Below are 27,674 nucleotides of genomic sequence, written 5' to 3'. Positions count from 1 at the left end.
TCACCTCGTCTCAGCCAGCTGGGCTGTGTACTATCACCAAGTCACACCATGTCCACCTTTAGAAACAACGTCTCTAAAATCCTCCGCTGTCTCAGTCCCTCAAATGAAGCCCGCACCTCGAGGTCGACGCCGGTCCATTTGGCCAAAACACTGTTTCAATCCACCCGAGACATGTCGCTATCAAAGATCTGGAAGAAGCGACTCAACTACCTCGCCAGAAATGTGCTCGAGTTTGGCTGGGTCGTCATCATTTACCTCATGAGCGAGCTCATCATCTGGGGTTTGAGCAGGGCGCTGGCGCCTATCAATCTCGAGTTCTTCTCTTCCATCTTTGGCATGGTTTTGACCTTTTGCTGCATGGCTTTCGCCTACTTATGCTTCAGCGGTGTTGATGATGTCTACCAAAGACACATAAAGTCAAAGGTAAGACCCTGACTTCATCCAGCAATCACAGCACTAACTGTTGTCTAGGTAGACTTCATCAACGTCCATTTGGGCTTGGGATTTCCCATCCCTCTGGTAATGCTCAACCAGAGCGATATCCTCGGCGGCCACGACATTGCCCGCATCATTGGCAACTTTGGTCCGTACTGGTACAAAGATACACCAAACCATTTGCTGACTTTTTTTTCTAGTGGTGACGAATCTTGCTTCGTGGGTCATGGTCTTTGCTATGTCGCTCCTCGTCATGACCTTTGCAGCAAGATGGACCGCCCAAGTCCCAGACGACTTCTGCCTCCCCAAATCTCACACAGAAGCGCCGCCAAGGATTGAAACCAGCTGGCTCTCCGACTCGACCTTGGATCAATTACCCCAGCCCATGTTCAGTCGTCGCGAAAAGGCAACAAACCAACCAGCACCCGACCGAGACACTGCCCCTTCCACCACAATCAGTCAACGATCATCCATCGCTCTCAAGGACCCTGTCGATGCTTCATCAGTGTGGCACCTTTGGACGTCCAACTTTCCTTTACTCGCCTCCTTCATGGGTATCTTCATCGTCGGCGCACCAATCGCCGCCGCAGCCAACGAAGATCGCATTCTCGATGGGTGTGTTATGTGGTTCATATGGGCACTCACACTACGCCTCCAGCGAGAAGTCAGAACAGCCAAAGTATGCGCCGATATGCCCAACCTCAAGAACGCGATCGTCACGCTTATGAATCCTGTTCTGTTCACGACTCTTTTGATGACGGCATACACCCGGGCCAAGGCCGGCGCATACGGGTTCGGCAGTCTGTCAAAAGTGCTTGCGGACTTTAGCAGCGGTACCACGCTTTATTTGCTCTGGACCTCGGTGGCAACAGGAACACCTCTTTCGGATGACCGGACTCCGTGGTTCGGTGCAGGTGATGCTGCGCTTTCGATCCTCGAGTGCGGTATTCTAATATGGGGCTTCAAGTTGTACGAGTGCCAGCGTCAGCTATTCAGCCTAGCTGGGTTGCTGACGGTGATACTGGCGACAGCTGCTGCAGCCGGCAATGTCTTTGTATCTGTTCTCGCAGGAAATCTCATCGGTCTGGATGCCCCTGAAGCATTATCATTCGCTGCGCGGAGCACAACACTAGCGCTTGCCAAGCCAGCGATGGCAGCATTGGGCGGAAACCTCGGTGTCAACGCCGCCCTCGTGGTGAGCAACGGAATCTTGGGTCAACTCTGCTATCCCTTTGTACTGGACAAATTGGGTGTCAAACGAGAAGACAATCCCAGGTCTGAAACTGGCCTTTCCGAGTCAGACAGCAGAAGCTCGCGCCTGAGCCTCAAGCCCTTGCTAAAATCAGCCCAGCAAGATTTAGCAAGCGGCGACGACCCCTTTACCATTTCCGCAGGCATCGCTGTCGGTATCAATGGTGCAGCCATGGGTGTTTCATATCTTTACGAGACTAAAAGTCGCGCTGCTCCATACGCTGCCCTCGCAATGACGGTATCCGGTGTCATGACGGTGGTTTTCACAACGGTAGAACCCTTCAAGGGAGCCGTTTTAAACTTGGCCAGATGAGGAGAAAAGACGCCTATAGATTCAGGATAGACGTTTGAAAGCGTTGAATATGCCTGTTTGTTTAGAGTTATATACTTGCTTAGGAAGACGGATAGAAGGGCGAAAAGAAAGAGCAAGCCAATTGTGGGAGTACTGTAGAAATTTAGATCTAGCAGAGTAATGTAGAAAAAGACAAGACTTGATAATGCGTAATCTCACTGGATGAAGTTCATGGTCCTCATACGTATGCGTCACGGGTTTAAAAAGGCGTCCATGTCTTTGATGGACAACGGGCGAGGGGCGTTAACGATGTGCTCTGCTTTGTCAATTTACAACGTTTGATAATTTATATACTTTTTTCCAATTATTCCAAACTGCCAAACAAATCAGTAACAAGGTCTGGAAACGTTAGGGAACAACTTACCGCTCAATCAAGTGCAGACCACTGGCTGTCTCGACGATCTCGCTCATCTGGCCTGGCGAAAGACCAAAGGAAGCATCTTCAAACTCCTTCTGCATATCTCCTCTGCCAAAGTATCCCAAATCTCCCCGCTTGCGAGCAGAGGAGCAGTCAGACTCGGTGAGAGCAAGCTCGCCAAGGCTGACGCCTCCCGCCTTGATCTTATTCTCGTGCTCCTTGATGATCTCGAAAGCCTCCTCCTTGGAGCGAGTAATCTCTGCCTGCAGGAATTGCATTAGTCAGGCTGCTATCATAGTTGTGGGGATAACACACCTCTTTCCAGCTGCTGGGTCGTCGGCTGTCGCGATGCTTGACGAGAAGATGGGCAGCTCGGATCTTGCCCTCGGGGACACCGGGGACGGCACCGGGACGCGAACCAGCGCTGTGGTTGGTGGCCATGTAGTGCTTGAGCTTGTCGGTGTCGGTGCCGGAGGGGGGTTCCCATCGCGACAGCTTCTCGGCCGAGTTGAAGTAGTAGGGGAGGTTCTTTGAGTTGGAGTGTCGGACCTCCCAGCCAGGAGGAAGACCGGTGTCAGCCTAGAGGGCGTCAGTGAGTTGACCGAGGAAGCTGAAGTCATCCATGGAAGCCAATGGAATTGGGCAGTTGAGATGTTCTGGTTGCGATGCTTACCATGTTTATGTCGGTGTTGACTTGGTAGTGGGTATTAGGGTTGTTTAAAGGGAGCTGAGTACAGCGTTGTAGTTGTTGGTATATGTATCGCGAGATCGTCGTCTTGGATGAAGGAAAAAGTAGATGTTACAAGCAAGACAAGGTAAGCTGGAGCTGGAGCTGATGGAGCTGGCCCTGGTATGGGACTGCAACTGCAAAGGCCTGGAACAATGACGTGCCGTCCATCCCGCAGAAGCAGAAACAGAATTGGAAGTCCCCGCTCACCTTAGCAACGCCAACGCCAGCGCCGCATGGCAACCAACTGCGCGGGGTTTGACGCGGGGTGTCCTATTCATTAGATGGGAGGTCGTGATAGGTTACAGGGACAATTACCCTGCAGCGATACTCTGTACATCCCCTTGAACTAAGACGCCTTTTCATCTCGTAACGAGGGATAAAGTCTAACTTGGTTAATACCATTTCAATAACTCTGGGTTTGTCCAATAACGAGACATCATCACTGGTTTGGGGGTCATGGGGCTGATTCTAGTGGATGCGCAAACAAGGGGTTTCATCGTCACCAGACTTGTAGCATCATCCTACGAGCTGAAGTTTCTTTTCGTATGGGATACGGAGTCTGATTGAGAGTCGTATTCAACCCCAGGTCTTTGTCCTTTACTGCGGAGTTCCCATCTCAACTTGCAGACACTGTTGGGTTACACCACCTTGAGCTTATGCTACAAGATGGGCATTAACCAAATACCATAAAAGAATGTCCTCATCCATACCCACAATGCAACAGACGTGTACATGCTGTACGTCGACATCCAGTCAATCCGGGATGATATGCAGGCCTGTCACTCTCCCTCTAGCCCTGAACCTTGTCAAGATGTTAAAAAGCTACGTGGTGCGGCCCTGGTTTTAACGGCCTTAACCAATGGGTAGTTGGCCTAAGAATAGGGCCAAGTTATGGGATTCTATCTGTGTGAGTAGACAATTCGATGAGCAGCTTGGATCACAAAGACTGGGGCGGTGAAAGGGTTACAGATAATTTTGAGTTTTTCTTTTAATGTTTTGATTTATTGTAATTTATTGATACGAGCTTAACGCGCCGAACCGATCGAAACTGTGATACGCACAATTGCCCAGTTACACCTTCATCGGTTACTGTTAGAGACCAAAGCATCAGATGTTATTCCCCTCAGAACACCACAGCCGAATTTACTTCCAGGTTGTGAATAATTCACCCTCACAGTACTCTGCAAAGTACTTGGCATAACTTTACTTCCTTGTATTGAAACGAGTCTCGACTCACTCACCGTAAGTATAAGCTCACTCGATGTTGAGACAAAACAAGACTGAGATGCACTATCGTCTAAGTGGATTGCTAGAGAAACATGAAAGTGGGCTGTCATTTAGCTGAACAAACACCGCTCTAGTGACGTATAAACTGAGGCTTAAGTTTTTAATATCTCTATCCAAGTTTACCGATATCTGGTGGTCTAAGCAGCTTTTAGTTGAGCTGTGATTGACTCAGCTTGCTGCTCATTCAACACACATTCACTGTCAAGTCGTATGCTGGGTACGTATACTACACGTGAGGCCTTTTCTGTTGATCGTGTCTCAAATCCCGTCTTGGTGCGATCGCGATGGTCTCGTGGACCTCTTCCAGACCTTCATGTGCCCCTTGGTGATCACTCGTCCCGCGCCTACATCGTTGGAGGCGGCAGGAAAGCGTGTTCCTGCATCCGCTTCTACGTTTGCTGGTCAATCAGTAGATGCCATTTTGATGCGTGTCTCTTGTGTGCATGTCACTATAGTCTCCCCTATCGTGACAGATGTTACATTGTGCCTGATTAACGCGCGAGTGATGATGTGAACATCCCCTGCTTGGCCAGCCTTGTGTTTTTAACATACAAACCTGGACCTGGTATGCGTCGGCGAATATTCAGCCAGTACAGTGAATAGTATTTGCTCACGCCTCGTTAAGCACCTTCTAGCTGCCTCCAGACAATATTCTCCCCAGGCATCACCGCTTCACACCTAATCAAGAATTATTGACTCGCTGAAGCCGTGAGTCACCACAAATAACCCCTGTCGGATCACAGTCCCCAGTGTTTTTGCCTTGCCACCTGCATATCAGACCGTGAGATAGAGGGAATGGGAGTCAGCAATAGCAAGGCGCTGCAGGAGAAAAGAGAAATTTGTCTGCCCGCCCACGTGTGACCGCCCACACGAGGCCACTGGGGGGATGAAACTACTGACTTGTATGCCTGGAATAACATTTGTGCCTTGGTTTTGTCACAAGAGTCACTTGCTGCTACTCATCCCCATACAAAACCCGACCACCTAGCCGCCCAACCCTGGGTACTTAGCTTTGTTCTGTCTCCTCTTGTTCTATACTTTAGACTCAAATTATTGTTCTCTGGACAACTCAAACAATTCTCACAAATTCAACAACAATTACATATTGGCTACATAATACTATAATCTCTGGTCGCCTTGTCTGCACTCAAACTCAGCTCAGCCCAACCACACAAAAAAGCCACAAACCAAACCACGCCATCAGCTCAAATTCAGCACCCGAAAGGAAAAGTGGACCAAAGCTGCCAAAGCGAGCCCCTCCCTCTATTTTCTAAATAGCACTCGCCGCCTTTCATCAACTCTTCCCTTCTTCTTCTTCTTCTTTCATCAACACTTCGACCTCTACATTGGAGCGACAAATCACCTTTAATCACGGCTTGAACATACACTGATATTCCAATTATTGCATCTGCTTTTTGCATTTACAATAAGTGAGCAATCATTCTGTTCATACTCTCAACTACTACACCACCTACACACAACAACGCGACCGACACAATGGCGACTCCCCAGTCCACCACCTCTTACGAGGCCGAAGCCGACAAGAAGCTCGAGCAGATTACTTTCCGATTCTGCTCCGAATGCTCCAACATGCTCTACCCCAAGGAGGACCAAGACGCTCACAAGCTTCAGTTCACCTGCCGAACATGCCAGTACACCGAGGACGCCAAGTCTACCTGCGTCTTCCGCAACAACCTCAACACCTCGGCCGGTGAGACCGCCGGTGTCACCCAGGATGTTGGCTCCGATCCGACGGTTAGTGACCTTCCACCTATTCTCTGCCACGGTTGTGGTGGAGTCATTTACTGTACTTCTTGCGGCAAGCCCGATTGCCATATGGTTGCCTCTTTGAACAAGATCAGTCAGCCCATCACGGGCATGTGCCAGTTCACCTTGCCATGGGAGGACCCTTCTGCCGACTACGATGAGGAGATGATGGACGAGGACTCTGACTACGCCAAGACAGAGTCTGATGACTTCCTCTCCGACGTTAGCGAGGAGTTTCTTGAAGAGATCTCCATGATGTCCGACTCATGAGTTTTCCTCCCAACAAAACTATAAAGCTACATCACGACGACTATGATTATGACGACATTACTGGCGAACACTTTCTACTTTGGGCTGGCACATGCTCGGGCTTTGGTATTATATTCCGGCGGCACATGGACCGACCGTGACATGAGTAAAAGTTGGAAACAGCAGTTGGAGCACGGGTGGCTCGCGTTTTCTTTGGAACCCGCTTGTCATCGCTTAAAGACTGCTGGCTGACTTTATTTTTCTTTTGCGCGCTGCAGCTCCCGCGATCTACAAAGACCTGCCCTAGTTGCCAACACACCGAAGCTGTCTTCTTTCAGTCTCAGCAGCGAAGCGCTGAAACCGGCATGGTAAGATGATTCTATTCTTTGAGTCATCGCCATACTAACAACGGCCCAGAAACTGTTTTACGTCTGCTGCGATTGCGGTCACATTTTCACTTGAGCGAGACCTTGTATCGATACCCAGGCACCGACACGTCGCTGTGCAAGATGGTCGCATTATCATTTGTATTTGGCAAGGCGTTTACAAAAGGTTATGACAAGGTTCTGTCATCGGCGCTGGGGACTTTTTAGAAAGGAAATGGAACTGGAACTTGTATTCAAGCATGATCCTGTATTAGACTGCCAACGCAGTGAGCATGGAGGAGAAGGAATTAAATCACGACAAGCTGCCATTCGCAGTCTTTGTCTCTATTATCTTTGATGAATCGTATTACGTGAATGTTGTGAAATGTCAAGAGCTGAAAGGTGTTTTTATTCTCGCATCAACGCCTCGCATATGCCCGAGTATAGTATTCATAATTGTACAGTATTCCACTCGTACACGGCTGTTGTCAGCCAACTTCGCTCCCGTAGTCTATGGTGTCTTTTATAAATCACCAACCGTCCCTTCCCCTAACTTTGGTTGTAATTTCTTCTGTCCCTGACTTGTGATGTGTTTATGCCTGCATGGGAGCCATTGACAAGATCTTGCTCCACTTCTTGCGCTTCAGCTCAGCGCCAACAGCGCCGTTGATACGTGAACCAACGGGGTCACCAGCCTTGTTCAACAAAACACAGGCGTTGTCGTCAAACTTGACGATTGATCCGTCGGGGCGCTGTGTAGGGTATCGGGTTCGGACGACGACGGCGTGACGAATGTCACCTCGCTTGACCTTGTTGGCGGCAGACATACCGGCCATGCCACCGGAGGAGCTACCACGCTGCTCCTGGACGACAACAACGACACGGTCACCTGGGAGAGTTAGTTATTATTCGAGTAGGTTCGATATCGTTCGAGTAGTAGGTGTTATCGTGGGCTGAGAGTTATCGTACCGATTCGGGCATGTCGCTTTTGGCCAACGACCAAGACGCATTCAACAAGGGCAGCGCCCGAGTTGTCGATGCAGTTAAGCATTGTCTACATGGTCAGTATATACATGTAGACAAGTTCGGGAGGAACACACCTTTAATTGAATCATCTTGACGGTATCCGCTCGCGGAGGATCGATAGCTCTACTCTCACCACGGTTCAATTCGGGATATCGTCAACTCGCCCAACTGAACTTTTCGAATAGTATCACGTGCAGACAGCCACAGCCACAGCTGAAACTGCGCCACATATTGATTAAACATCTCATTAAGACACCGCCCCACCCGTCGCCTGGCCAATGCCCCCGAACCGGCCTTGATCAGGGAAGGACGAACAAAGCAACCCCTAACCTCCAAGGCCGGCGAGACACTAACATGTCATTCCACCTTGACCATCTCTTCCCTCCTTCAAGTCCGATTCCTTGAGAGGTTATTCGCTGCGACGCCGTTCTCTCACTCAAGTTTGAGCCTCGTCTCTCCTTATATCGTTCTTTACTGAAGAGACTTCCCTTTTCTTAGGCTATGACGTTGCGGCACGGATGAACTGAACTCAAACAGAACAACTACCGTTGATACTGGCCTTCTCTCTTTTACCTCCTACATCTTTGCTTGACGGGAGCTGAGAATCATTGACCGTAGCTCCGACAAGGCTGCGATTCAGTGAACCAACGATCGACAACTCCGCTCTTTTCTCGCTAGGACTTACTCTTGAGGGACACGTACGCTCCTTTGTCTTTCCGACAGTGGTTCCAACGGCACGAATCTCTTGACGGAGACCTCAGGTTTGCCAAAATGGCCCCTTCACAGACGGCCAACAAGAAGCAACGCATGACACTGGCTCAAGTGTCAGCATATGATGACATTCTCACTGACGCCCTAGTTGATCATGTGAGTGGTTTACAATTGAGTATCCTATGAGAAGTCAATGCGACTCTAACACAGCCAGGTCTTTTATTGGACAACAGTCCCCAAGAACCGCACATCCTATCACCCCTCGCGAGGTGTAAAGGAGGAGGAAATCAGCAAGATCCTGCAAGAAGAGGTAGTTCTGAAGAAGGATTTGGACAGTGCTGAGAAGCGATTATTGACAACCAACGGACTCAAGAGATTTCACAATGGGTTGAAAACCGACAAGGAGAAGGACGACTTCCGAAAACATCTCAGACGCTATGTGCAGATTTATCTGCCGGATTGTCCTTGGGAGGTCAGCTCAACGAACCGATACACGATTGTCAGCCACGAGGCAGCTGTGACAGCCAGACGAGCCATACGGCGCAACGAAGCTATCAAGTACCTGTCCGGTGTACAGGTAGTCATCACACCAGAAGAGGAGATGGCAATCTCATCACAAAAGAAGGATTTCAGCATTGTTGTTAGCTCACGAAGCAAGTGCACGAGTCTTTTTATGGGACCTGCTCGGTTTGCGAACCACGATTGCGATGCAAATGCCAAACTTATGAGGACGAGCCATGCCGGAATCGAGATTATCGCAACGAGGCCGATTGATGCAGGAGAGGAAATCACAGTCACGTACGGAGATAACTACTTTGGCGAGAACAACTGTGAATGCCTTTGCAAGACATGCGAGGATCTATTGAGAAATGCATGGGGGCCAGAAGAGGGGACAGTGCCAGTTCAGACGGGCATTGAGCAGAGTCTGTCAGATGGTTACTCACTTCGACGACGACGAAGAGATGACAGTATTTCTGGTTCTTCACGGACACCATCAGTCACGCCCGACATGCGACCACGGATTACGAAAGCCAATTCCAGAGGATCACTACTGGCCCGTGATACATCATCTGTTAGATCCCCATCTATCGACCAAACCAGTCGCAAGCGAACACACGATGTTCTGGCCACACCACCCAAGACACCAGCGAAACGACAAAAGCTTGGGGTCCAGCCAATAGTCTCGGACTCTTCATCACGCGGCACATCTGTCACAGCTAGTGAATCAAGTGGAGCTGTCGAAACAGATGTTACTTCACCTGAGAAGGAGACTCCAGAGCCTATGCAAACGCCATTGAAGGGCGCATCAAAGAAGCAGAACAATGAGCAGAGCAGACTCGCACCAGTCTCACCGCAGAGCACAGAGGGTTCGCAATCACCACAGCAGAAGAATGGGGCTACGTCGAGTAATCGAAGCAGTTTGGATACTATGTCTATCCAGGCTATTTTGAACGACCCACTAGAGTCTGAGATGGAGAGCGAACCTGAGTCCAAGATGAAGAAAGTAACGGTGGTCCCTCCACCAGTTGAACCGGTTGCGCCAATTGCAACCAGTATTGAGGCCGTTGAGGAGGGCCAAGCGGCTGACGCGGAACAGTCAAAGCGGAAGAAGCAACCACGCCGTGTCCACAAAGAAGACACACCACCAGCTCGAGTGCGAACACCAGGCGATTACCTCCTTACGCCGCTACTGCTATCAGAACCTGAGATGGCTTGGATTCAGTGCACCAACTGCGACGAGTACTTTGTACAACAGAACGCATACTTTACACGAGCTTCGTGTCCTCGCTGCGAACGACACTCAAAGCTTTACGGATACATTTGGCCCAAGACGGACAAGGCAGGACCTAATGACAAGGAGGAAAGGATCTTGGATCACCGCACAATTCATCGATTCTTGGATCCTGATGATGAGCGAAGAGTGAGAAATCGCAAGAGCTTTGGAACCAAGATGAATACGGAAGAGGCAGAAGATGTTGAACGGGGACGAAAGCGATTCGGCACAGCTGGTTTAATGGGAAGGAATGCTTCAACGACAGAAGATTCGGGCCACCGAAGGAGTGGAAGGCTACGAAGGGTGAACAGCAGGTTTCTTGATTCATGATATGCTAATCGGGGGGCGTTGGACTGAACATATTTACATTTTTTGGGGCGAGCGGGATTAGTCATTGTATATTTACGGATTCAACAAACACAATCAGGCTACACTAAATCTTGGTCTAGTATAGATAGTTGACCCACTATTTGGGCAACGTTATTTATTATAAATGCTTCAACGTTAAAGACTGCCCACTCCGATATCAAGCCGAAAGTCGACGGAATATTCCCAGTAGCTTCCCATGAAACAATGGAGAGCGATTTTTGACGATCAAGATTCATAATCACAACGTCATTGATCCATCATGTTTCAATACATAAACTGCTGTTCCGCTGTTGTGAGGTTGTAACTTCATGTACTGTGATATTTCTATCTCAACAACCTCAATTCCAATCTCAACATGGCCGCCTATCTCACCAAGCGAATCACCCACCCTCACCACGGCATTCCCGTCTCGAGGCCCGAAACTCCAGCTCCTGCAAAGACAGAAAAGTGCAGCCATCCCATCCCCAACGTAGCAGCCAAAGGCGTTCCCTTTTTCACCCCAGAACAAGATCCCCCTGCTGGCCTAGCCATCAAACCCGACGATGGAAGACCGGTGCCCAGATTATTCCAGCCTCTCAAGATTCGTGGCGTCACAATGCAGAATAGGATCTGGGTGAGTCCCATGTGTCAGTACTCGTGCCATGAGGGCTTTATGACGCCCTGGCACATTACTCATTACGGAGGCATGGCTCAGCGTGGTGTAAGTGGCGTTTCCCCCAATGATATCGAAAACGGCAATATTAACGGTAATAGCCTGGACTTATGATGGTGGAGGCCACTGCTGTACAGGCCAATGGTCGTATCACACCAGAGTAAGTTTTGACTTTATAATTTCATATGCGGAAACTTACAGATCTAGGGACGCTGGTATCTGGCTAGACGCTCACGTCGACACACTCCGCAAAAACGTCGATTTTGCACATAGCCAAAACACCAACATCGCCATCCAACTAGCCCACGCAGGCCGCAAAGCCAGCTGCGTGGCCCCCTGGCTCAGCGCCGGTGCCACAGCAACAGAGGAAGTCAACGGCTGGCCCGACGACGTCGTAGGGCCCAGCACTGAACCATTCAACGAGCATCATCCCACGCCTCGCAGCATGACAATCCAGGAGATCAACCAGCTGAAGAAAGATTTCGTCAAAGCTGCGAACCGCGCTGTAACTGCTGGTTTTGACGTTATCGAGCTACATTTTGCGCATGGGTATTTGGTCAGTTCGTTTCTGACGCCGAGCGTTAATAAGAGGACTGATCAGTACGGCGGAAGTTTTGAGAATAGAACACGTCTTGCGCTAGAACTTGTTGAGGAAGTAAGGGCTGTTATTCCGGAGAGTATGCCGCTTTTTGTGCGGATTAGTGCTACGGATTGGCTCGATACTAACACTGAGTACAACGGCGAGAGCTGGACTGTTGATCAAGCTGCTAGACTCACACAGCTTTTTGCAGAGCGCGGCGTCGATGTGATCGATGTGTCTAGCGGCGGTAACCATCCCATGCAGAAAGTCCAGGGCGGACCAGGTTATCAGGCCAAGTTTGCAAAGTATATCAAGAAAGAGGTCGGCGATAAAATTCTCGTCAGTACAGTTGGGAGTATAAAGACGGGAACTTTGGCTGAGGAGATTATCTCTGGTAAAGACGAGGGTGATGTATCGCTTGATCTCGTCGCTGCAGGACGAATGTTTCAGAAGAATCCGGGCCTTGTGTGGGCTTGGGCGGATGATTTGGGGATTGAGATTCAGCTTGCGCATCAGATTGGGTGGGGGTTTGGGGGGAGGGCGACGAAGAAGGGTGATCATGTCAAGATGAGCATTCCTTGATGTAGATTTATATTTGAATGAACTGGTTTGTTTCGCGTTGAGAGTATGGAAGTGCGTGCATGCAGGGTGAAATGGGGCGAATAGGAAGGCTGTTAGGATTGGGATATGTCCTATTTTGGTAATTTATCCTATGAGCAGTTTGAGGCGCAGAGATAAATAACATGTGAATATGCCTGGTGTCAAATTGTTTATCCGTATAGCACTGTGATATCGACAACTCAATAATTATCCCAAGCTTATTCAAGCCTGTATCTCATTGTCCAGCTATTTCTTCTCCCTTCATTCCTTTTCCGATCCGTATTTCCCTTCTTCCACTCTCTTTTCAACAATGAGAGGTTTCTTCTCATCTACCTATATCCCAATATAAGTATACACTCTCGCTTCTGTCTTAGTCACTCAACTTGCCTGATTCTGAAGATCAGCTGGTTCCGTGAACGCCTTGTTGACTGCGTCGTATACATCATTCTTCCACTCCGCCACGCGAGCTCCAAGGCCGATGTAGAGCGTATAAGCAGGATGCATTGTAATTTAGATGATGATGAATAAACTTGAGAGAAGGGAATGGGTTTCTTTTATCACAACACTTCATTTTGTCAGCGTCAGCGTCAGCGGTTGATCTCATGTAAGCACCCTATCTATGTGCGTGAGCTGACGGTTTCTGACCAAGATGTGTGAGATGGTAAGTCTTGGGTGTAAGACGGAGTGGCGAATGGGAGGGTGAGAGGGTTGTACAGCATGTTGCATCGGGGTTTGTTGTAAAAGGTGACTTGTTAATTGATTGGTTTGTCGGTGCAATGCAAGTATCTGTATTTGTAGGCTCATATTATCGAAGTATTTATGCCTTGTGTTACACACATCGCGGGTGGAATGAGAACCGTATGTTCTATAGCAGTACATATCAACGCACTCTTCGGGTATTTTTCTACCATGTCCCGCCTTACCCGTCTTCTATACTTCTTGCTTGTATAACTGGAATACGGGATTGAAAAAACAGTCCGAGGTCTGTGTTGACTGACCATCATGAACTTCAAGTGGGAGCAACTATCTCAAGTCTTTTATCCCTACGTGTGAGCATCTATTAATTTATTACACTCAAAACCCGGCAACGTCAATTAATATATGCCTTTCAGTAGAAATAGGAGTTTAATAATCATCATCCTACAATATTATCTTTATCTACCTATGTAGGTATATGAGTAATGGCATCCATAGATAAGACAACCTCCAGGGTAAGGTCACCGCCAAGACACGGGGAAACAGCCCTGAAATCCAGACCAGGCAAAGATAAGCAAGGGATGCCTCGGGTTCCTGGCAGGGCAACCAAGCTAAGCTGCAGTAGCTCAAGATCATCACGTCACAAGCACCAGAGCTTGTATCACCTGGGGACCCCGGAGAGCCGACTGAAACCATAACTACTTCTTTCTCACCGATTCGTTCATCCATCCTTCTTCCTCTTGTCATCATCATCAAACATACACAGAAAAATGACAACAAAGAGTTTCTGTCTGGTCGCTGCCACGGCCGCTCTGTCGGGCGTCTCAGCTCTCCAGATCCCACTCAACCTCCAAGTCCCCAAGCTCTCATGGAGTCCTTTTAGTGACGATCTGCCTCTGGTGGACACGAAGGAGCTGCAGAAGAGCATCAAGCCTGAGAACCTCGAGGCGCGAGCAAAGGATCTGTACGAGATTGCCAAGAATGGCGAGGAGGAGTACGGTCATCCTACTCGCGTCATCGGTAGCGAAGGTGAGTTAACGCCGACATCGGCATTACTACAATCAACTAACCTGTGACTAGGCCATCTCGGAACGCTGTCGTACATTCACGCTGAATTGGCCAAGCTGGGCGGCTACTACACCGTCTCGAACCAGCAATTCCCTGCCGTTTCGGGTAACGTCTTTGAGTCGCGACTCGTTATCGGCAGTGATGTCCCCAAGGAGGCTGCGCCCATGGGTCTGACACCCCCTACAAAGAACAAGGAGCCTGTTTACGGAAAGCTCGTTCTCGTCGATAACGAAGGATGCAACGAGTCCGATTATCCCGAGGCTGTCAAGGGAAACATTGCTCTCGTCCTTCGTGGAACATGCCCCTTTGGAACAAAGTCCGGCAACGCTGGCAAGGCGGGTGCTGTCGCGGCCGTTGTGTACAACTACGAAAAGGGCGACGTTCACGGAACTCTGGGAACTCCTTCTCCTGACCACATCGCTACTTTTGGTCTTGGTGGTGATGAGGGTAAGGCTGTTGTCAAGAAGATCAAGGATGGCGAGGAGGTTGATGCTATTGCATACATCGATGCCGAGGTCAAGACTATCTCTACTACCAACATCATCGCCCAGACCCGCGGCGGTGATCCCGAGAACTGTGTTATGCTCGGTGGTCACAGCGACAGTGTTGCCGAGGGCCCTGGTATCAACGATGACGGCTCTGGCAGTATCTCCGTGCTCGAGGTTGCTGTCCAGCTGACCAAGTACCGCGTCAACAACTGTGTGCGCTTCGCCTGGTGGGCCGCCGAAGAGGAAGGACTCCTCGGATCTGACCACTACGTCTCTGTCCTTTCCGACGAGGAGAACCAGAAGATTCGTCTCTTCATGGACTACGACATGATGGCCAGTCCCAACTTTGCCTACCAGATCTACAACGCCACCAACGCTGCCAACCCCAAGGGATCCGAGGAGCTGCGCAACCTGTACGTTGACTGGTACGAGGAGCAGGGTCTCAACTACACCTTTATCCCCTTTGACGGTCGCAGCGACTATGACGGTTTCATCCGTGGCGGTATCCCTGCTGGTGGTATCGCTACCGGTGCCGAGGGTGTCAAGACTGAAGAAGAGGTTGCCATGTTTGGCGGAGAGGCTGGTGTTTGGTACGACAAGAACTACCACCAGATCGGTGACGATCTGACAAACGTCAACTACACTGCTTGGGAGGTTAACACCAAGGTAAGTCCACCATCCATCACATGTCTTGATGACGGTAACACTAACATGACACCCCGCAGCTCATCGCCCACTCTGTCGCTACCTACGCCAAGTCTTTCAAGGGATTCCCTGAGCGATCTTCCGAGGCTGTTGTCCAGAGCGAGACATACTCTGACAAGACCAAGTACCACGGCAGCAAGCTCTTCCTGTAATAATGTCATCAGGTCTCATTTCATAGCATAGCATACATACATACATACGTCTGTCTCATTGTAGCATCCATAGCACACGCACTCCTAGTAATGGCTGATTAATTGATTGGATGGATATCTCTACGTTAAATAAATTGCAAATGCCCAGCTAAGCTAAATCGACTCCATGTGGAAAGTAAAAAGGTAAAAAGTACAAATCATAAGACATAAACCAACAACCCAAATGACAATAAAAAAAGATGCCCGTCTAAATCCATCCCCAACCAATCCTTATGTAGTAAAAAGTAAGCCAGAGCTTGGCTTCAGAACTGTTTCCAACCTAAACACCGACTTTGCATATTTGTCATCTTTTAATCTGACGACTTGTTGATCCACTGAGAGGGGGGGGTTGCTGTTTCATCATAAACTCGAGACAAAAGCCTCATCGCGCTGATGTAACATTGTACGGAGTGTTGACAAACACACCACCAGTAGGAAACTCGCAGCTGCCGACCTGGGAGGGCACGGTGCCGGTGTAGTACTCAAAATCATCACGCAGCTCCCTCAACTCGATAGGCAGAACAATTCTGGACAGGGCCTTGGGCGTGGTGAGGTTGGCGAGGGTGCCGGAGTAGGGTGACGACGTTGATGATGAGTTGGACCAGGACGAGGCCGGAGGGCGGCGCCCCACATTGACGGGGGTGATCTCGGGGGATTCGGTGACTGAGACGGTCGTCTTGGCGGCCGAGGAGCCGGAGCCGGGTCTTGCTGTGTGTCGCAATCGTGCGGCGAGACCGACGTTGAATGTGAGGAGTCGAGCAACACGATGAGCGAGTTCGTCGCGACTGTTCTTTGCGTCTTTTTCTCCGGGGCTGTTTTATTGTATCTGGTTAGCTTAATGCTTCAAACTCCAATTCATTGTTCAACAATAGGCCCGTGTGCCAAGTCTAGAAAGTGGGAATTAACAGGGTATAGCCTGCATGTCTTGCTTTCCTGTCTCGCCATTTGCCTTGCTTTTTGAACTCCCCCAAACTTACCAGTTCACTATTGTCATCATCATAGCAATCGACAGGTTATGCCACCGGATCCTCGCGCACAGCGCCCTAATGCGCTTCTCGAAATGCTTAGCCGCATCTTCGGGGCTCGACCGTGTAGATTCCTCGTCGACGGCGCAGCACAGCGACGAGAGGCGAGAAAATGCGAGGACGGTATCTGTAATAGTCGCGACGAGGGTTTCGAGCGAGATCCAGGCGGCGCGGGCGGGGATTGGGATCTGGCCGTTCTCGATGAGGCTGAGGGTTTTGTAAAAGGCGTGGACGGAGGAGCGACACTCTTTCACCTCGCGGAGAAGAGCGTTGAGGACGAGGGTGTCGTGCTGGGGCGAGATGTTGAGGTCGCTGAGGATGTCGATGGCTGCGGCGCCAACCTCTAGGAGGCCTGTGATGGCGGTTGTGGTAGGGAGGCCGACGACGGCGAGGGGATCCATGTCGGCCTGCAGAGCGGAAGGCATCTATCGCGGTATCATCCAATAGTGAGAGAAGAAGAAAAAGAAAGAGGTGAGGCTCAAAATTATAGCAAAGAGTTGTGAGTTTGCAATGCAAATGAGAGTTGAGTAAAGGCGCGGGATGGTGAAATCTTGGCGAAAGGTCCCGGCTTCTAGGCCTTCCCCCCCTTTGGCTTAAATGGGCCAGAGGTGGTAGTGGTAGCAAGGCCCCTGGGGCTGAAATATGACAGTGACAGTCACCCGCGGGAGTAGCGAAAGCCCGAGAGTAACGGACCCGGGGGTGTAGGATTAATGAAAACCAGGAACGAAAAGTTAGGAGCCACTTGACGAGAGACGAGATGACGACGATAGAGAAGTGAGTGAGGAGGAAGACGAGAGTTGGGGAGAGCAAGGGAAGAAATATAAAGCTACAGGGGATTAAAGGCTCTGTAAGTTGGGTTCTATTCTTAGTCTAGTATGGACGGGCACAAGTAAATGATATGCCATATGCCATATGCTATGCTAGGTAGTAATGCTTGTTGCAAGGCAAGGTCTTGTCTGGAAGAGACGGCAACAAAAAAGGGTTCAATGGATGGGAACGGTGCAATTGGTGAAGCCGTACTTCCGAGACAAGCAGCTGTGCTTTGTCCACTAAGAGGAGGAGGAGAGGGGGTGTGTGTGCCCTGTATTTGTAGATGCTTCAGAAGCGAGTGTTCATTTATTGATGGGTACCCAGGCGGCTGTGTATTATTTCCCCAGGGGGTTTACAGTGGGTTATCAACAGACATATATGATAACATTGTCTTCTCGTCTCCCATCAACATATCATCTAGACTATATATATCATTATCATTCTCTTCCCTCTCTTCCTCCCTCTACTGATACAGTCTACATCCACCCCAGACTAAAAACTGGGCGTTTGGAAATGGTGGATGTCGAGATGCCGACTTGCCGGGGTCGATTGGGCGCGATCGGATACCGGCACGGCGCGGTGAGATGATGCTATCCTGTTCCACTTTTCCTCTCTCTCTCTGCCTCTGTCTCTGTCCCTGCTGTCTATCTCCATCTCTTTCCTCCTCTCATATATAGTGGTTTTATTTCTCTCGGCATATATATTCCGTCCGGCATTTCTCATCGAGTCATGATTGATTTTCTTTCGTCTATGAGCCGATATCCGAAAAATCTCTTTTCGTCTGTCACCTGGCACGCGCGTACCTGCGTGGCTTGCTTCTGATGGGCAAGCCTTCAACCTTACTAAAATACAGGCTGACGTACCTATGATAATGATATACTGCCCGCTTAAGCGCCCCAAGATGCTAATTACCACTCGGACGGGCAATCAAAATCGTCCATGCTCTTGACTTACCTATACAAAAAAAAATGATCGTCCGACAATAACGGCTCTGACGGCACAAGTCTGAAACCCTTTTCTTAGTTGGCAATGCGTGCGTAATTCCCAATCTAAACCCGCCGGGATCAAAACGACGCTCTATTTTTACCGCCCGTAAAACATCACTACAAAACTCAAACTCACAGTCACAATGCCAAGTAAACAAATGATTCCATAAAACAAAAATATTCCATTCTTTTTCTCTATATGCCGTCTACCGTGCCGTCATATCCAGGCGCTCGGCCCGAGTTGAATCTCGCCTGCGTATGCCATCAATTTTACTCTACCTTACCTGTAACACCTGGAGGGGACCCATTCTGCTGACGACTTATACGCGTCTTCTGGAGACGACATCTAAGCGATAAGACAGTCAGCACCTTACCTTAGTCTTTAGCATTCCGCTGTCAAAACCTCAGTAGTAAAATGTGTTGATGATGGTCAGCTGGCTTTTGCTCTTCCAGAGACCAAAAAGTCAAGCGCCATTCAATACCTTGCTTACCTTGCTTTGCCTAGAGAAACAGTGACATTTCTCTTCAACTTCCGCAGAGGCAGGATAGTCGAATTAGACATAGGAGAAAAAGTCAGGCGCAGGAGCCATCTCGACATCCTCGTCTTCACTGTCAGTGTCAGAGTCTGCGCTGATAATCAAGTCATAGTAGTCTCCACTATCATCCCTGTCGTCGTTACCATCATCTCCATTGGTGACCTCGTCGTCGGTGCTTGGTAGCAAGTCTTCAAAATCGATGTAATCATCGTCATTGCTGTTATCGTGATGAGAAAACCCAAAACGATCCCATCCACTGTTTGATGACATTTCTGCCACCATGTGAGCATTCATAGCAGCCACCGCATGTCTGTTGATGACCTCTCTATCGTCCAGAGTTGGTCCCCTTGACCATGCTACTAGAGGTGATATAGGTCTCTGTCGACGTAGTCGGTCTGCCATGAGCTCTGCTACCGATGCGGTAATATCTAACCCGGCCCCGAAACGTTCTTCGATGACCTCTCTCATCAACGCTTCATGTGCAGATGGGTGCGCTGCCGGTGAAAACAGAGGTGTCGTCGGATCAACAGCCCGCACTGCATGTGCTGTCGATGGAGCAGCCTCAGTGTGCACTTCGATGAATGGCGACGATGAAGATGGAAATGCCATCCATTGTGTAGTTGGAGATGTCAAGTTGATGGCCTGCCCTGCAGACATCTCCGATAGAGAAAAAGTAGGCCTGTTTTCAGATCGTTGTCCAAAGAACCCCTCGAAACTTGGAGGTGATCTCATGTCGAAGGGCTGCATTGCAGGTCGTGCCAACGGACTAGTAGGAGTAGGAAGCCCTTGAGGAACTGCTTCCCCAATAGGTCCCCACGGGTTCTGCTGCGGAGCTGGTCCCGCTGGCGATGTACCCGACAATGGCCAGTTATCCTCCTGTGGCACAAGTCTCTGTAGACGTTGACCACCCCCGGGAAGATCTGTTGGTCGTGGAACAGGAGTATCAGGATCATCTGCAAACCAGGGCGTTTGTCCCTCCAAAGCAGCATGTCTGCCCTGGATCGCTTGTACACGCCCAGTTACCATTTCCAGAAACTCATCCTCAATAATGGTAGCAAACGCATCAACGAGGTTTCTTGGGCTGACGGCGTAGCCCTGCTGTTCTAGCTTTCCTGCCAAGTGGTAGAAAAGAGGCACAAAGCCAGGCTCTAGGTCTTGAAGACCCTCTGGCCAGTCTCCTTGCTGGATACTCTCTCCAACTTCTGCAGTTGCTTGACATTCTCTGCATCGACTTCCTTTAGACAAAATCGCAGGGACTGATGTGACCGGGCCTTCTTTGGGGATGGGAATCACCTGGGAGGGTTTTCCGCAGTCGATGCACTGCAGAGAAGTGCGACACATGGGACATGTGCGGTTCTCGAAGGGGTGACTGGCAGCTTCATTGGAAACACGACATTGCTGGCATAGAATGTGGCCGCAGAGAAGAACCTCGCCGAGATTTGGGTCTGTGCGAGGAACAGTGGCTTGGCGCTGTGGGATAGGAGGGAAGCTTGTTACGGCAACATCTTCCATGCAGATGGGGCACTGAGCCCGAATTGTCGAGTTGGGTTGCGAAGGGTCGTTGTTGACCTCGATAGCGTCCCTGATAGGGGGCCAGTATTGTTGAATAGACGACATGATGTTGATAGAAGAAGTACTCACTGGGGAATGTGGTAAGAGTAAGTAGATGTCGTGGTGGTGCCTGGAGATGCTGTGAATGATGTAAATTAATTCAGAGTTCTTACCAGAAGAGTCAGAAGTCGGTTTGATCAAGCTATTCGGTTTAATCAAGATGGTTGATGAGATTGTTGGAAAAAGTGAATGAGCCATTGTGTCTCTTTTATACAAAACATATTAACTTGGCGTTCTGTAAACATATTGGAAGAGATGAGGAACACAGATGGTGTTCTTGATCTCATAAGTGTATTCCATTGAGATGAACAAAGTAACAATGATCTCTTTGTATGTTCTGCGCTCACTTGAATGAGAAACACCCATATGGAACTGAACAAAGTCGCACGTTGTTCAAAAATTCCCAACAAAGGTCTTGTCAATATACCATTCTTATCTATTCTCAAATCAGATACGTTCGTTTCATATGCATTTTACTGTTCAGCTGCCTTGATCTCCTCCTCTCCCTTTTTCCTCTCGATAGCAATAATCTCCTCTACTGTCTTGGTGCTAACTCCATCTCCAAAGTATCTCTCGGACAGCTCCACGCAGCGAAGGTTGGCAGACAACTTGTTCATCGTCTCCATCCACTCGTCTGTAGGATCACTGTCGTAGACGATACCACCGCCGGCTTGCATGTATGCCACACCGTCCTTGACAAGCATTGTTCGAATGGCAATACAGGTATCCATGGGTCCTTCGTCAACAAAGATCTTGTCCTGCTGCTCGCTGCTGTCGTCGACACGAACAATGTCGTAACCGAACCATCCCGCAGCTCCGGCGTAGATTCCACGCTTCTCCTGCTCTAAGTCGTAGATCAACTCCATGGCTCGGATCTTGGGTGCTCCAGAGACGGTACCAGCAGGGAAGATGGATCGTAGGGCATCCCAACGTGTGCATTCGGGCCGCAACACTCCTGAAACCTCAGAGGTGATGTGCTGAACATGAGAGAAGCGATCAATTCGCATAAGTCGATCAACCTTGACGGTAGTAGGGTGGCAAACACGGTTCACATCGTTTCGGGCAAGGTCAACCAACATGACGTGCTCAGCGCGATCCTTTTTGGATGCAAGAAGCTCAGCTGCCAATCTGTCATCCTCAGCCGCATTCTTTCCACGGTGAATTGTTCCGGCAATGGCATGGTTGACAATACGGGGCCTTGATCGAGCCTCAGCTGCTGAGTAACCAAATCGAGAATCGGAAGGTAGAGGAGCGTAGCCATCAGTCTTCATGAGACACTCTGGTGAAGCGCCAACAATGTGAAAGTCTGCGCAAGACAGGAAAAAGACATATGGCGAAGGATTCAACGTTCGAAGAGTTCTGTAGATGTTAAAGGGGTGAAGCTGTGTGCTACGACGGAACCTTTGCGAGGGCACGGCCTGGATAATGTCACCCTTGACAATGTACTTCTTGAGCTCTGTAACAAAAGTCTCGTAACCCTTGCGACCGACGTTTGAGGAAAACTGCTGATCAGACTCGGACTGCGCACTAAGTGTTTGCTTTGGCAGGGGAGTCTCGGGTTGGAAGATAATGTCGAGAGTCTTTTTGAGGGTCTCACAGGCCTCATCGTAGGCAGGTTGGATATCGTCCGATGGGTTCTTTGGTAGTTTCATGTGTGTAACGATAGTCAATGTCGAGCGGAAGTGATCCAGAGCGACAATGGTGTCGAAGAGCATGAACAAAGCCTCGGGAATCTTGAGGTTGTCCTTCAGCGGTCGTTCCGTCTTGGGCTCAAAGTACTTGATGCAGTCATAGGAAACATAGCCAACGGCACCCCCGGATAGCGCGGGCAGTCTTAGTGAGGGGATATCGAGAACGCGGTCGTGAGAGAGCTCGGCCTCGAGGGTCTTGAGAGGGTCGCCAGAGTGTTGGTAGCCATCGCCGGTAGCCAGCACCTTTCGAGGGTCTAGAACAAAGACTTTAGAGATTGTCCACCATGGGTACCCTTTAGGAAGCTAGCTTACTGGCGCCGATAAAACTGTATCTTCCGACAGTTTCTGTGCTACCTGTGGCACTCTCGAGAAGGAATGAGTATTCGGCAGTTGCGCTGCGAGTGAGTCAGAGGATGTTTTGACGATGGAAGCATTGTTCTTTACCCCGAGGATAGCTTCAGGTAAATGGCGGAGGGAGTCAGAAGATCGGCAGGAGCGGATGCGCAAACGGGAAGAAGCGTGGGTTGAGTAGACGGCGTCCATTCCTGGTTGTAAGCATTTCGAGCTTCATCGGCAGTTGGCCGTATATCGAGCTGGCGGAGAAGATTAGTATATTCCATGGCGAAGTAGAGAGAGTGCAACAATGGAAATGAGCATGTTCTTACCTGTGCTGCACACATCCTTTCTTATAATTCTGGCCTTCAAGGGTCAAGTTGGTATTTTTGGTGGCTTGACAACAAAGAAAGAAGGACAATGGAAGATTGTCTTGTTGGTGGATGAATACAGCAGCAGTAAGGTTTGCTCGGGAGTCACTTTTCATTCAATTGCCAATTGTTAGACGCCAGCTGTTAGTGGGGGCGGGGCAGGCCGATAGCGGTTGTTTCGTGTTATTACGGGGTGCTACGTAGGTGAGTGGTCCCTGGAAAGACACCAGGTCTAGGGTAGCCATGATGACAAGCATTGATGCCTTGCGCTCAAGGCTCTAACCGGCACTTAAGCTCGCTTCCGCTTACAGCCTAGCGCTTAACTGCTCTAGTCATCTTCACCAATACTGAGACAGAATCTCGTATTTCGGTACGTCACGTCACACGCGCTCAACACGATTATTTGCATCTATCCCAATTCCACTCGTTTCCCACTAAACAGAGCCGTGGCGGCTCCTTTCCTTCACAATTGCTTCCTTCAGTATCGAAATCATGCCTTCCGATCAGCATGAGGACTCGGTCGAGCCTACTGGCGACGTCGAGATGATCGAGACCACCCAAAACACCCAGGAAACAGCTCCAGAGAATACCCAAGACGACACCCAAAATGGCGAGGGAGAGAACGAGAATGCAGACGAAACTGCCCTTGAGCTTGCCGAATCTGAAGTCGCCAAACCCCGAATCACCTTTGCCAATTATCTTATGAGCCCTATTGTCACTCTCCTCATCGGCTCAGGCGACCAATCCATCCTCTCAGCGCATCAGGGCCTCTTGACACAAAGTCCTTACTTTAAGGATATCTGCGATACCTTTGTCGAGGACGGCAGCGTTAGTAAACCAGTGTCTCCAACTCAATTCATTCTAACCCCCCGCAGCCCCGTCAGATTGAGCTCCCCGAATACGACATCGACACCGTTGGAAGCTTCCTTGAGTACCTCTACACGGGCGAGTACTTCCCCAAGAAGCTCCCAGGCCAGCGCGTCCTCGAGTCCGATCCCGCCGTCCCCGCCGTCGACGACAGCGGCAACCAACTCCTCAAGCACGCCCGCATCTACACCCTCGCCGAGAAGTTTGGAGTCGACGGCCTCAAGACCCTCTCGAGCTCCAAGATCCACTGCGTCAACTCGACCGCCAAGGGCGAGATCGCATACGCTCGCTACGTCTATGCTTTCACCAACAACGACGACATCACAATTCGCGCACCTGTCGCGAGCTTCTGGGCTACGCGCTCGCACACTCTCCGCGCCGAGGCCGAGGCCGAGTTCAAGGCTCTGTGCTTGGAGCACCCCCAGTTCGGATACGATGTTCTCAGTATGTGTCATGGTTCTGTGGAAGATTTCTGTGCTAATAATTACCAGCCCGCGTCTTGGACGACAAGCTCAAGCGAGAGCGCAACGACAAGATGCACCCTGCTACCAGCAGCGCCCGAAAGCGCGCCCGTCACAGCAGCGGCTCTCGTGCCGAATAAGCAGAGCCGTACTCTGTGTCGTTTACGCGTTTTGAACCTCATTTTTCTTTTGTTCTGTAATACTATGGGGATATACTCGGCTGCTATACGCAGTTGCTTGGAAGATGGGATACTGGGAACACAGGGAAAAAAGAAGCTCAAGAGAGCTATTGGATTTTGGCATCTTAATCAACAGAAGAAATCTCTGACCTTTGTCACTTTTCTGAGCTACACATTGCAAGGGGTTTCTGGAGTTCAAAGTGAAAACAAATTGTCTATTCTATTCGGGTTTCCTTCGGTTTGCTAACAGTGTATCATGCTAATGAAGCTTTTGGCTGTGAATTCTTGACATACTTGGTATGCTGCCCATGCGTAACAAGCTTCAGCGTCCCATCCGCCTCAACCTTGAAAATCTTTATCGACGAGAAAGCAACGCTGCCACCGACTTTATCCGCCGTGGAAACAATCTCTACCATGTCCCCCAAGCGCGCCGTGCTCACATAACTGATGTGCATATCCACACTCGCACCAGTCGTCTCCCTCAGATCCCAGCTCGCAATAGCCAGGCCCGTGACAAAGTCAATGATGGTGGCTGATACAGCGCCGTGCAGGTTTCCGCTGCTGTTCAAGTGGTTCTCATTCAGCGTCATGCGTGTGGTGACGGCACCTTGGCTTGACTCGATGAGTTGCGCATCGGCCATTATGAAGTTGTAGATGGGGCTTTTGCTGCGTAGACGGTCCATGAGATTCTGGACGTGGACGGTTCGCACCGCTTGGGAGGAGTCGACATCTGGGGTCTGCACGCGAGTTGAAGGTGGTTCAGACATTTTGCAAGTATCTTTTGTAAGTGTTTTATGTTTAGGTCTCAAGTATAAGTCTGGTAGTTCATTTGAGCTGTTTAAGAGAAATTTCCTCATCGGGCAATTCCCGCCCCCCTTTGATGAATACCCTCTCTTCTCTGCATACCTACAAACTCAAACCTTTTCAAAAACATCCTTCAAGTAGTCAAAAGCGCCTAAAGGAACTCCCTGCGTGCGCATGATGCAATACGCAGACGTGAGATGAAAGTGAAAGTTTGGAATCGCATATTCACTTATATACCGCTGTCCCGTGAAGCGAAAATTGCCCACCTTGGACTCCATGATGATCTCGACGTCTTCCTTGCCGTTGATGATTTCCGGGTCCACGTTTTCTAAAACTTCAATTGTTTTGGTGATTCGCTCTTGGAGATGTTCGAATGTTTCTTCGTTGTCTTCAAAGGTGGGGATGTTGGGGGCGCCGAAGCGTGATGCGAGGAATTTGGCTGTGTTGGAGCAGGATTGGACTTGGTAGGGGAGACTGACAAGTTAGTTGGATGTTAAGACTTTACTGATGATATGGGACTTACCCTCTCATATCGGAGATGAGTCGATAAGATAGCATCTCTTCATGTTTTAGACTCTTTTCTTCACAAAACTTGGCGCCTTTTTGAAGCAAGAAGGAAAGGTTCTTGAGGTACTTGACCAGCACAGGAATACTTTGTTGATAGAGCGTAGTCATCTTGCTTGTAGTAGAAGTGGAAGTAAGAAGATAGTTGTTCTTGGGTTATCCTATGCCTGGATACATGAATGCCAGTTTATATACTGCTTCGGTATGAACGGCAACCCCAAAACGTTAACCCCATGCATGATTGTTAATTACATCCTGCAAAGCTGACAACACAACAGCGAGGGTTTATTAGTGTTGACTGTATCATTAGCGCTTATGTTCTGACTTGATGGCCATGGATACATGAGATGCGGGAAGTGAAGTGCCATCTGGGATGAATTGAAGTCTTGAAGGATTTCGTATTCGGCTTATACATAGTTTAGAGAGGGATGTAAGCTGATGTCGAATACCACGCTGCATGCCATTGCTGGCGTTTGAAGCAAAGACTATGAGAGCGTCAAGGGTGAACCTTTTTCTAAATAGACACATACGACAGGATGCTGCATATCTCCAGTTCTGTATATTTACGCAGTCTGCTCAAAGTCCACCGTCAGTCCAGGGAGAAGCTCGATAGACTTGGGACTATCCTTTGTTCCCAAAAGAGTCAACTTGATCTCTGCTTTACCATTTCCACCCTCAAGCGTTGACAGAACAACCTTGTTGCTTCCCGCATTGGGCCCAGCAGGAAGATCATACGGCCACGAGTGTTCCTTTCCTTCAGCAGCCTTTTGGTTGTGAATAGCGTCATAAACCGGTTTGTACGTCGCGATATCCTTCTCCGGCAGTAAAACAGTAACCTTTGACACACCCTTCGCATGAGAAGGATGTTTTGTGTATTCGTGCAACCCATCACCACCATCAGCCTTGAAAGGTGACCTCAAATGTCTCTCCGTCTCATCAACGCACCAAAAAGGAATCGTACCCGGAAAGATACGACCACCCTCTGGATCAAGAGCCACCGAAACAAGACACTTCATCAACGCACCATCAGGTCTATGTCTCTGAAGTGAAGTCAAATCACCATACGTGACCCCGTTCCCGGCATCAGCGACTCTCTTTTGAAGAGCAGCGTAGTCGGCTTCGTTGTTGAGAGTGTGAGCCCAATCGGCAATTTTGCCTTCTTCGAGGTTTCCCCAGCGATGAGCGCGGCGTTTTTCAGGGTCGACGCCTTCTGCGAAGGCGATGAATTCGAGATATGTTCCGTCGGCGAGATGGATTAGTTTGTTGACTGTGAGACCATCTGCGTGGGCGCCGCCGTCGATGACGAGGAGAGAGTCTTTGAGGGTGTTTGTGACGGTTTGGAGGGTTTGGTACGAGACCAGGATTGCAAAGTGGTCTAGAATTGGGAGTGACATTTTTGATGACGGGGAATATGTCTGATGGTAGAGAGTATGTTGGATGATGGAGTGTTTGTTGGGGTTTGTGAGAGTGTAAGAAGCTATTGCGGGGGTTCGGAGTTGGTTCGGGAGGAGCCCCGACTTGCATGAGCCAAGTTGAAGTCACATTCCATCTCCTCAATAATAATTAATAAATTATACAAAGATCACGGGATTCATATCTGGATTCACTAATACAGATTCTCAATAATGTATCATCAGTTGAAGTAGTATTGGACCATCAACAGCCACTGTAGTTAGCATCAAGTTGAAGAACACGCCAGTTACCGGACATAAGATGACAATGGAAAAAAATAAAACGATAAAATTGCTCAACAGGATATCTAAATCAATCTTTAAACATCAT

General features: G+C 49.4%; 14 protein-coding genes across 14 annotated transcripts, besides 2 other annotated features; 6 read left to right on the top strand and 8 right to left on the bottom strand.

Moving 5' to 3' along the window:
* Nucleotides 1–48: 48 nt before the first annotated feature.
* FPSE_01724 (uncharacterized protein) lies at nt 49–1,999 on the top strand (the record flags this gene model as incomplete). Its single annotated transcript, XM_009254844.1, has 3 exons — nt 49–423; nt 472–583; nt 636–1,999. The coding sequence occupies 3 exons, from the start codon at nt 49–51 to the stop codon at nt 1,997–1,999; spliced, it is 1,851 nt and encodes a 616-aa protein (XP_009253119.1).
* Nucleotides 2,000–2,342: 343 nt separating this feature from the next.
* FPSE_01725 (uncharacterized protein) lies at nt 2,343–3,072 on the bottom strand (the record flags this gene model as incomplete). Its single annotated transcript, XM_009254845.1, has 4 exons — nt 2,343–2,352; nt 2,403–2,659; nt 2,712–2,975; nt 3,070–3,072. The coding sequence occupies 4 exons, from the start codon at nt 3,070–3,072 to the stop codon at nt 2,343–2,345; spliced, it is 534 nt and encodes a 177-aa protein (XP_009253120.1).
* A 2,838-nt stretch (nt 3,073–5,910) lies between these two features.
* FPSE_01726 (uncharacterized protein) lies at nt 5,911–6,450 on the top strand (the record flags this gene model as incomplete). The annotated part of the gene is made up of 1 exon (XM_009254846.1): nt 5,911–6,450. The coding sequence occupies one exon, from the start codon at nt 5,911–5,913 to the stop codon at nt 6,448–6,450; it is 540 nt and encodes a 179-aa protein (XP_009253121.1).
* Nucleotides 6,451–7,387: 937 nt separating this feature from the next.
* On the bottom strand, nt 7,388–7,909 carry FPSE_01727 (uncharacterized protein; the record flags this gene model as incomplete). Its single annotated transcript, XM_009254847.1, has 3 exons — nt 7,388–7,683; nt 7,764–7,848; nt 7,895–7,909. 3 exons carry the CDS (start codon nt 7,907–7,909, stop codon nt 7,388–7,390), a joined length of 396 nt encoding a protein of 131 aa, XP_009253122.1.
* Nucleotides 7,910–8,591: 682 nt separating this feature from the next.
* FPSE_01728 (uncharacterized protein) lies at nt 8,592–10,635 on the top strand (the record flags this gene model as incomplete). The annotated part of the gene is made up of 2 exons (XM_009254848.1): nt 8,592–8,687; nt 8,746–10,635. The coding sequence occupies 2 exons, from the start codon at nt 8,592–8,594 to the stop codon at nt 10,633–10,635; spliced, it is 1,986 nt and encodes a 661-aa protein (XP_009253123.1).
* Nucleotides 10,636–11,029: 394 nt separating this feature from the next.
* FPSE_01729 (uncharacterized protein) lies at nt 11,030–12,488 on the top strand (the record flags this gene model as incomplete). Its single annotated transcript, XM_009254849.1, has 3 exons — nt 11,030–11,374; nt 11,428–11,486; nt 11,534–12,488. 3 exons carry the CDS (start codon nt 11,030–11,032, stop codon nt 12,486–12,488), a joined length of 1,359 nt encoding a protein of 452 aa, XP_009253124.1.
* A 1,484-nt stretch (nt 12,489–13,972) lies between these two features.
* On the top strand, nt 13,973–15,615 carry FPSE_01730 (uncharacterized protein; the record flags this gene model as incomplete). Its single annotated transcript, XM_009254850.1, has 3 exons — nt 13,973–14,231; nt 14,283–15,424; nt 15,484–15,615. The coding sequence occupies 3 exons, from the start codon at nt 13,973–13,975 to the stop codon at nt 15,613–15,615; spliced, it is 1,533 nt and encodes a 510-aa protein (XP_009253125.1).
* A 421-nt stretch (nt 15,616–16,036) lies between these two features.
* FPSE_01731 (uncharacterized protein) lies at nt 16,037–17,080 on the bottom strand (the record flags this gene model as incomplete). The annotated part of the gene is made up of 2 exons (XM_009254851.1): nt 16,037–16,466; nt 16,632–17,080. 2 exons carry the CDS (start codon nt 17,078–17,080, stop codon nt 16,037–16,039), a joined length of 879 nt encoding a protein of 292 aa, XP_009253126.1.
* A 1,019-nt stretch (nt 17,081–18,099) lies between these two features.
* Nucleotides 18,100–18,147: a microsatellite.
* An 882-nt stretch (nt 18,148–19,029) lies between these two features.
* On the bottom strand, nt 19,030–20,628 carry FPSE_01732 (uncharacterized protein; the record flags this gene model as incomplete). Its single annotated transcript, XM_009254852.1, has 1 exon — nt 19,030–20,628. One exon carries the CDS (start codon nt 20,626–20,628, stop codon nt 19,030–19,032), a length of 1,599 nt encoding a protein of 532 aa, XP_009253127.1.
* Nucleotides 20,629–21,095: 467 nt separating this feature from the next.
* On the bottom strand, nt 21,096–22,933 carry FPSE_01733 (uncharacterized protein; the record flags this gene model as incomplete). Its single annotated transcript, XM_009254853.1, has 3 exons — nt 21,096–22,567; nt 22,626–22,708; nt 22,758–22,933. 3 exons carry the CDS (start codon nt 22,931–22,933, stop codon nt 21,096–21,098), a joined length of 1,731 nt encoding a protein of 576 aa, XP_009253128.1.
* Nucleotides 22,934–23,509: 576 nt separating this feature from the next.
* Nucleotides 23,510–24,485, top strand: FPSE_01734 (uncharacterized protein; the record flags this gene model as incomplete). Its single annotated transcript, XM_009254854.1, has 3 exons — nt 23,510–23,845; nt 23,893–24,328; nt 24,376–24,485. 3 exons carry the CDS (start codon nt 23,510–23,512, stop codon nt 24,483–24,485), a joined length of 882 nt encoding a protein of 293 aa, XP_009253129.1.
* A 293-nt stretch (nt 24,486–24,778) lies between these two features.
* FPSE_01735 (uncharacterized protein) lies at nt 24,779–25,291 on the bottom strand (the record flags this gene model as incomplete). Its single annotated transcript, XM_009254855.1, has 1 exon — nt 24,779–25,291. The coding sequence occupies one exon, from the start codon at nt 25,289–25,291 to the stop codon at nt 24,779–24,781; it is 513 nt and encodes a 170-aa protein (XP_009253130.1).
* A 147-nt stretch (nt 25,292–25,438) lies between these two features.
* FPSE_01736 (uncharacterized protein) lies at nt 25,439–26,003 on the bottom strand (the record flags this gene model as incomplete). The annotated part of the gene is made up of 2 exons (XM_009254856.1): nt 25,439–25,802; nt 25,852–26,003. The coding sequence occupies 2 exons, from the start codon at nt 26,001–26,003 to the stop codon at nt 25,439–25,441; spliced, it is 516 nt and encodes a 171-aa protein (XP_009253131.1).
* A 452-nt stretch (nt 26,004–26,455) lies between these two features.
* FPSE_01737 (uncharacterized protein) lies at nt 26,456–27,286 on the bottom strand (the record flags this gene model as incomplete). The annotated part of the gene is made up of 1 exon (XM_009254857.1): nt 26,456–27,286. The coding sequence occupies one exon, from the start codon at nt 27,284–27,286 to the stop codon at nt 26,456–26,458; it is 831 nt and encodes a 276-aa protein (XP_009253132.1).
* Nucleotides 27,287–27,447: 161 nt separating this feature from the next.
* Nucleotides 27,448–27,468: a repeat region.
* The last annotated feature ends 206 nt before the right edge of the window (nt 27,469–27,674 follow it).

This window comes from Fusarium pseudograminearum, chromosome 4, assembly GCF_000303195.2.
Source record: "Fusarium pseudograminearum CS3096 chromosome 4, whole genome shotgun sequence".
Classification (NCBI taxonomy): Eukaryota; Fungi; Ascomycota; class Sordariomycetes; order Hypocreales; family Nectriaceae; genus Fusarium; species Fusarium pseudograminearum.
Note: the sequence above shows the minus strand (reverse complement) of the source record. Positions and strands in the feature narration are given on the sequence as shown.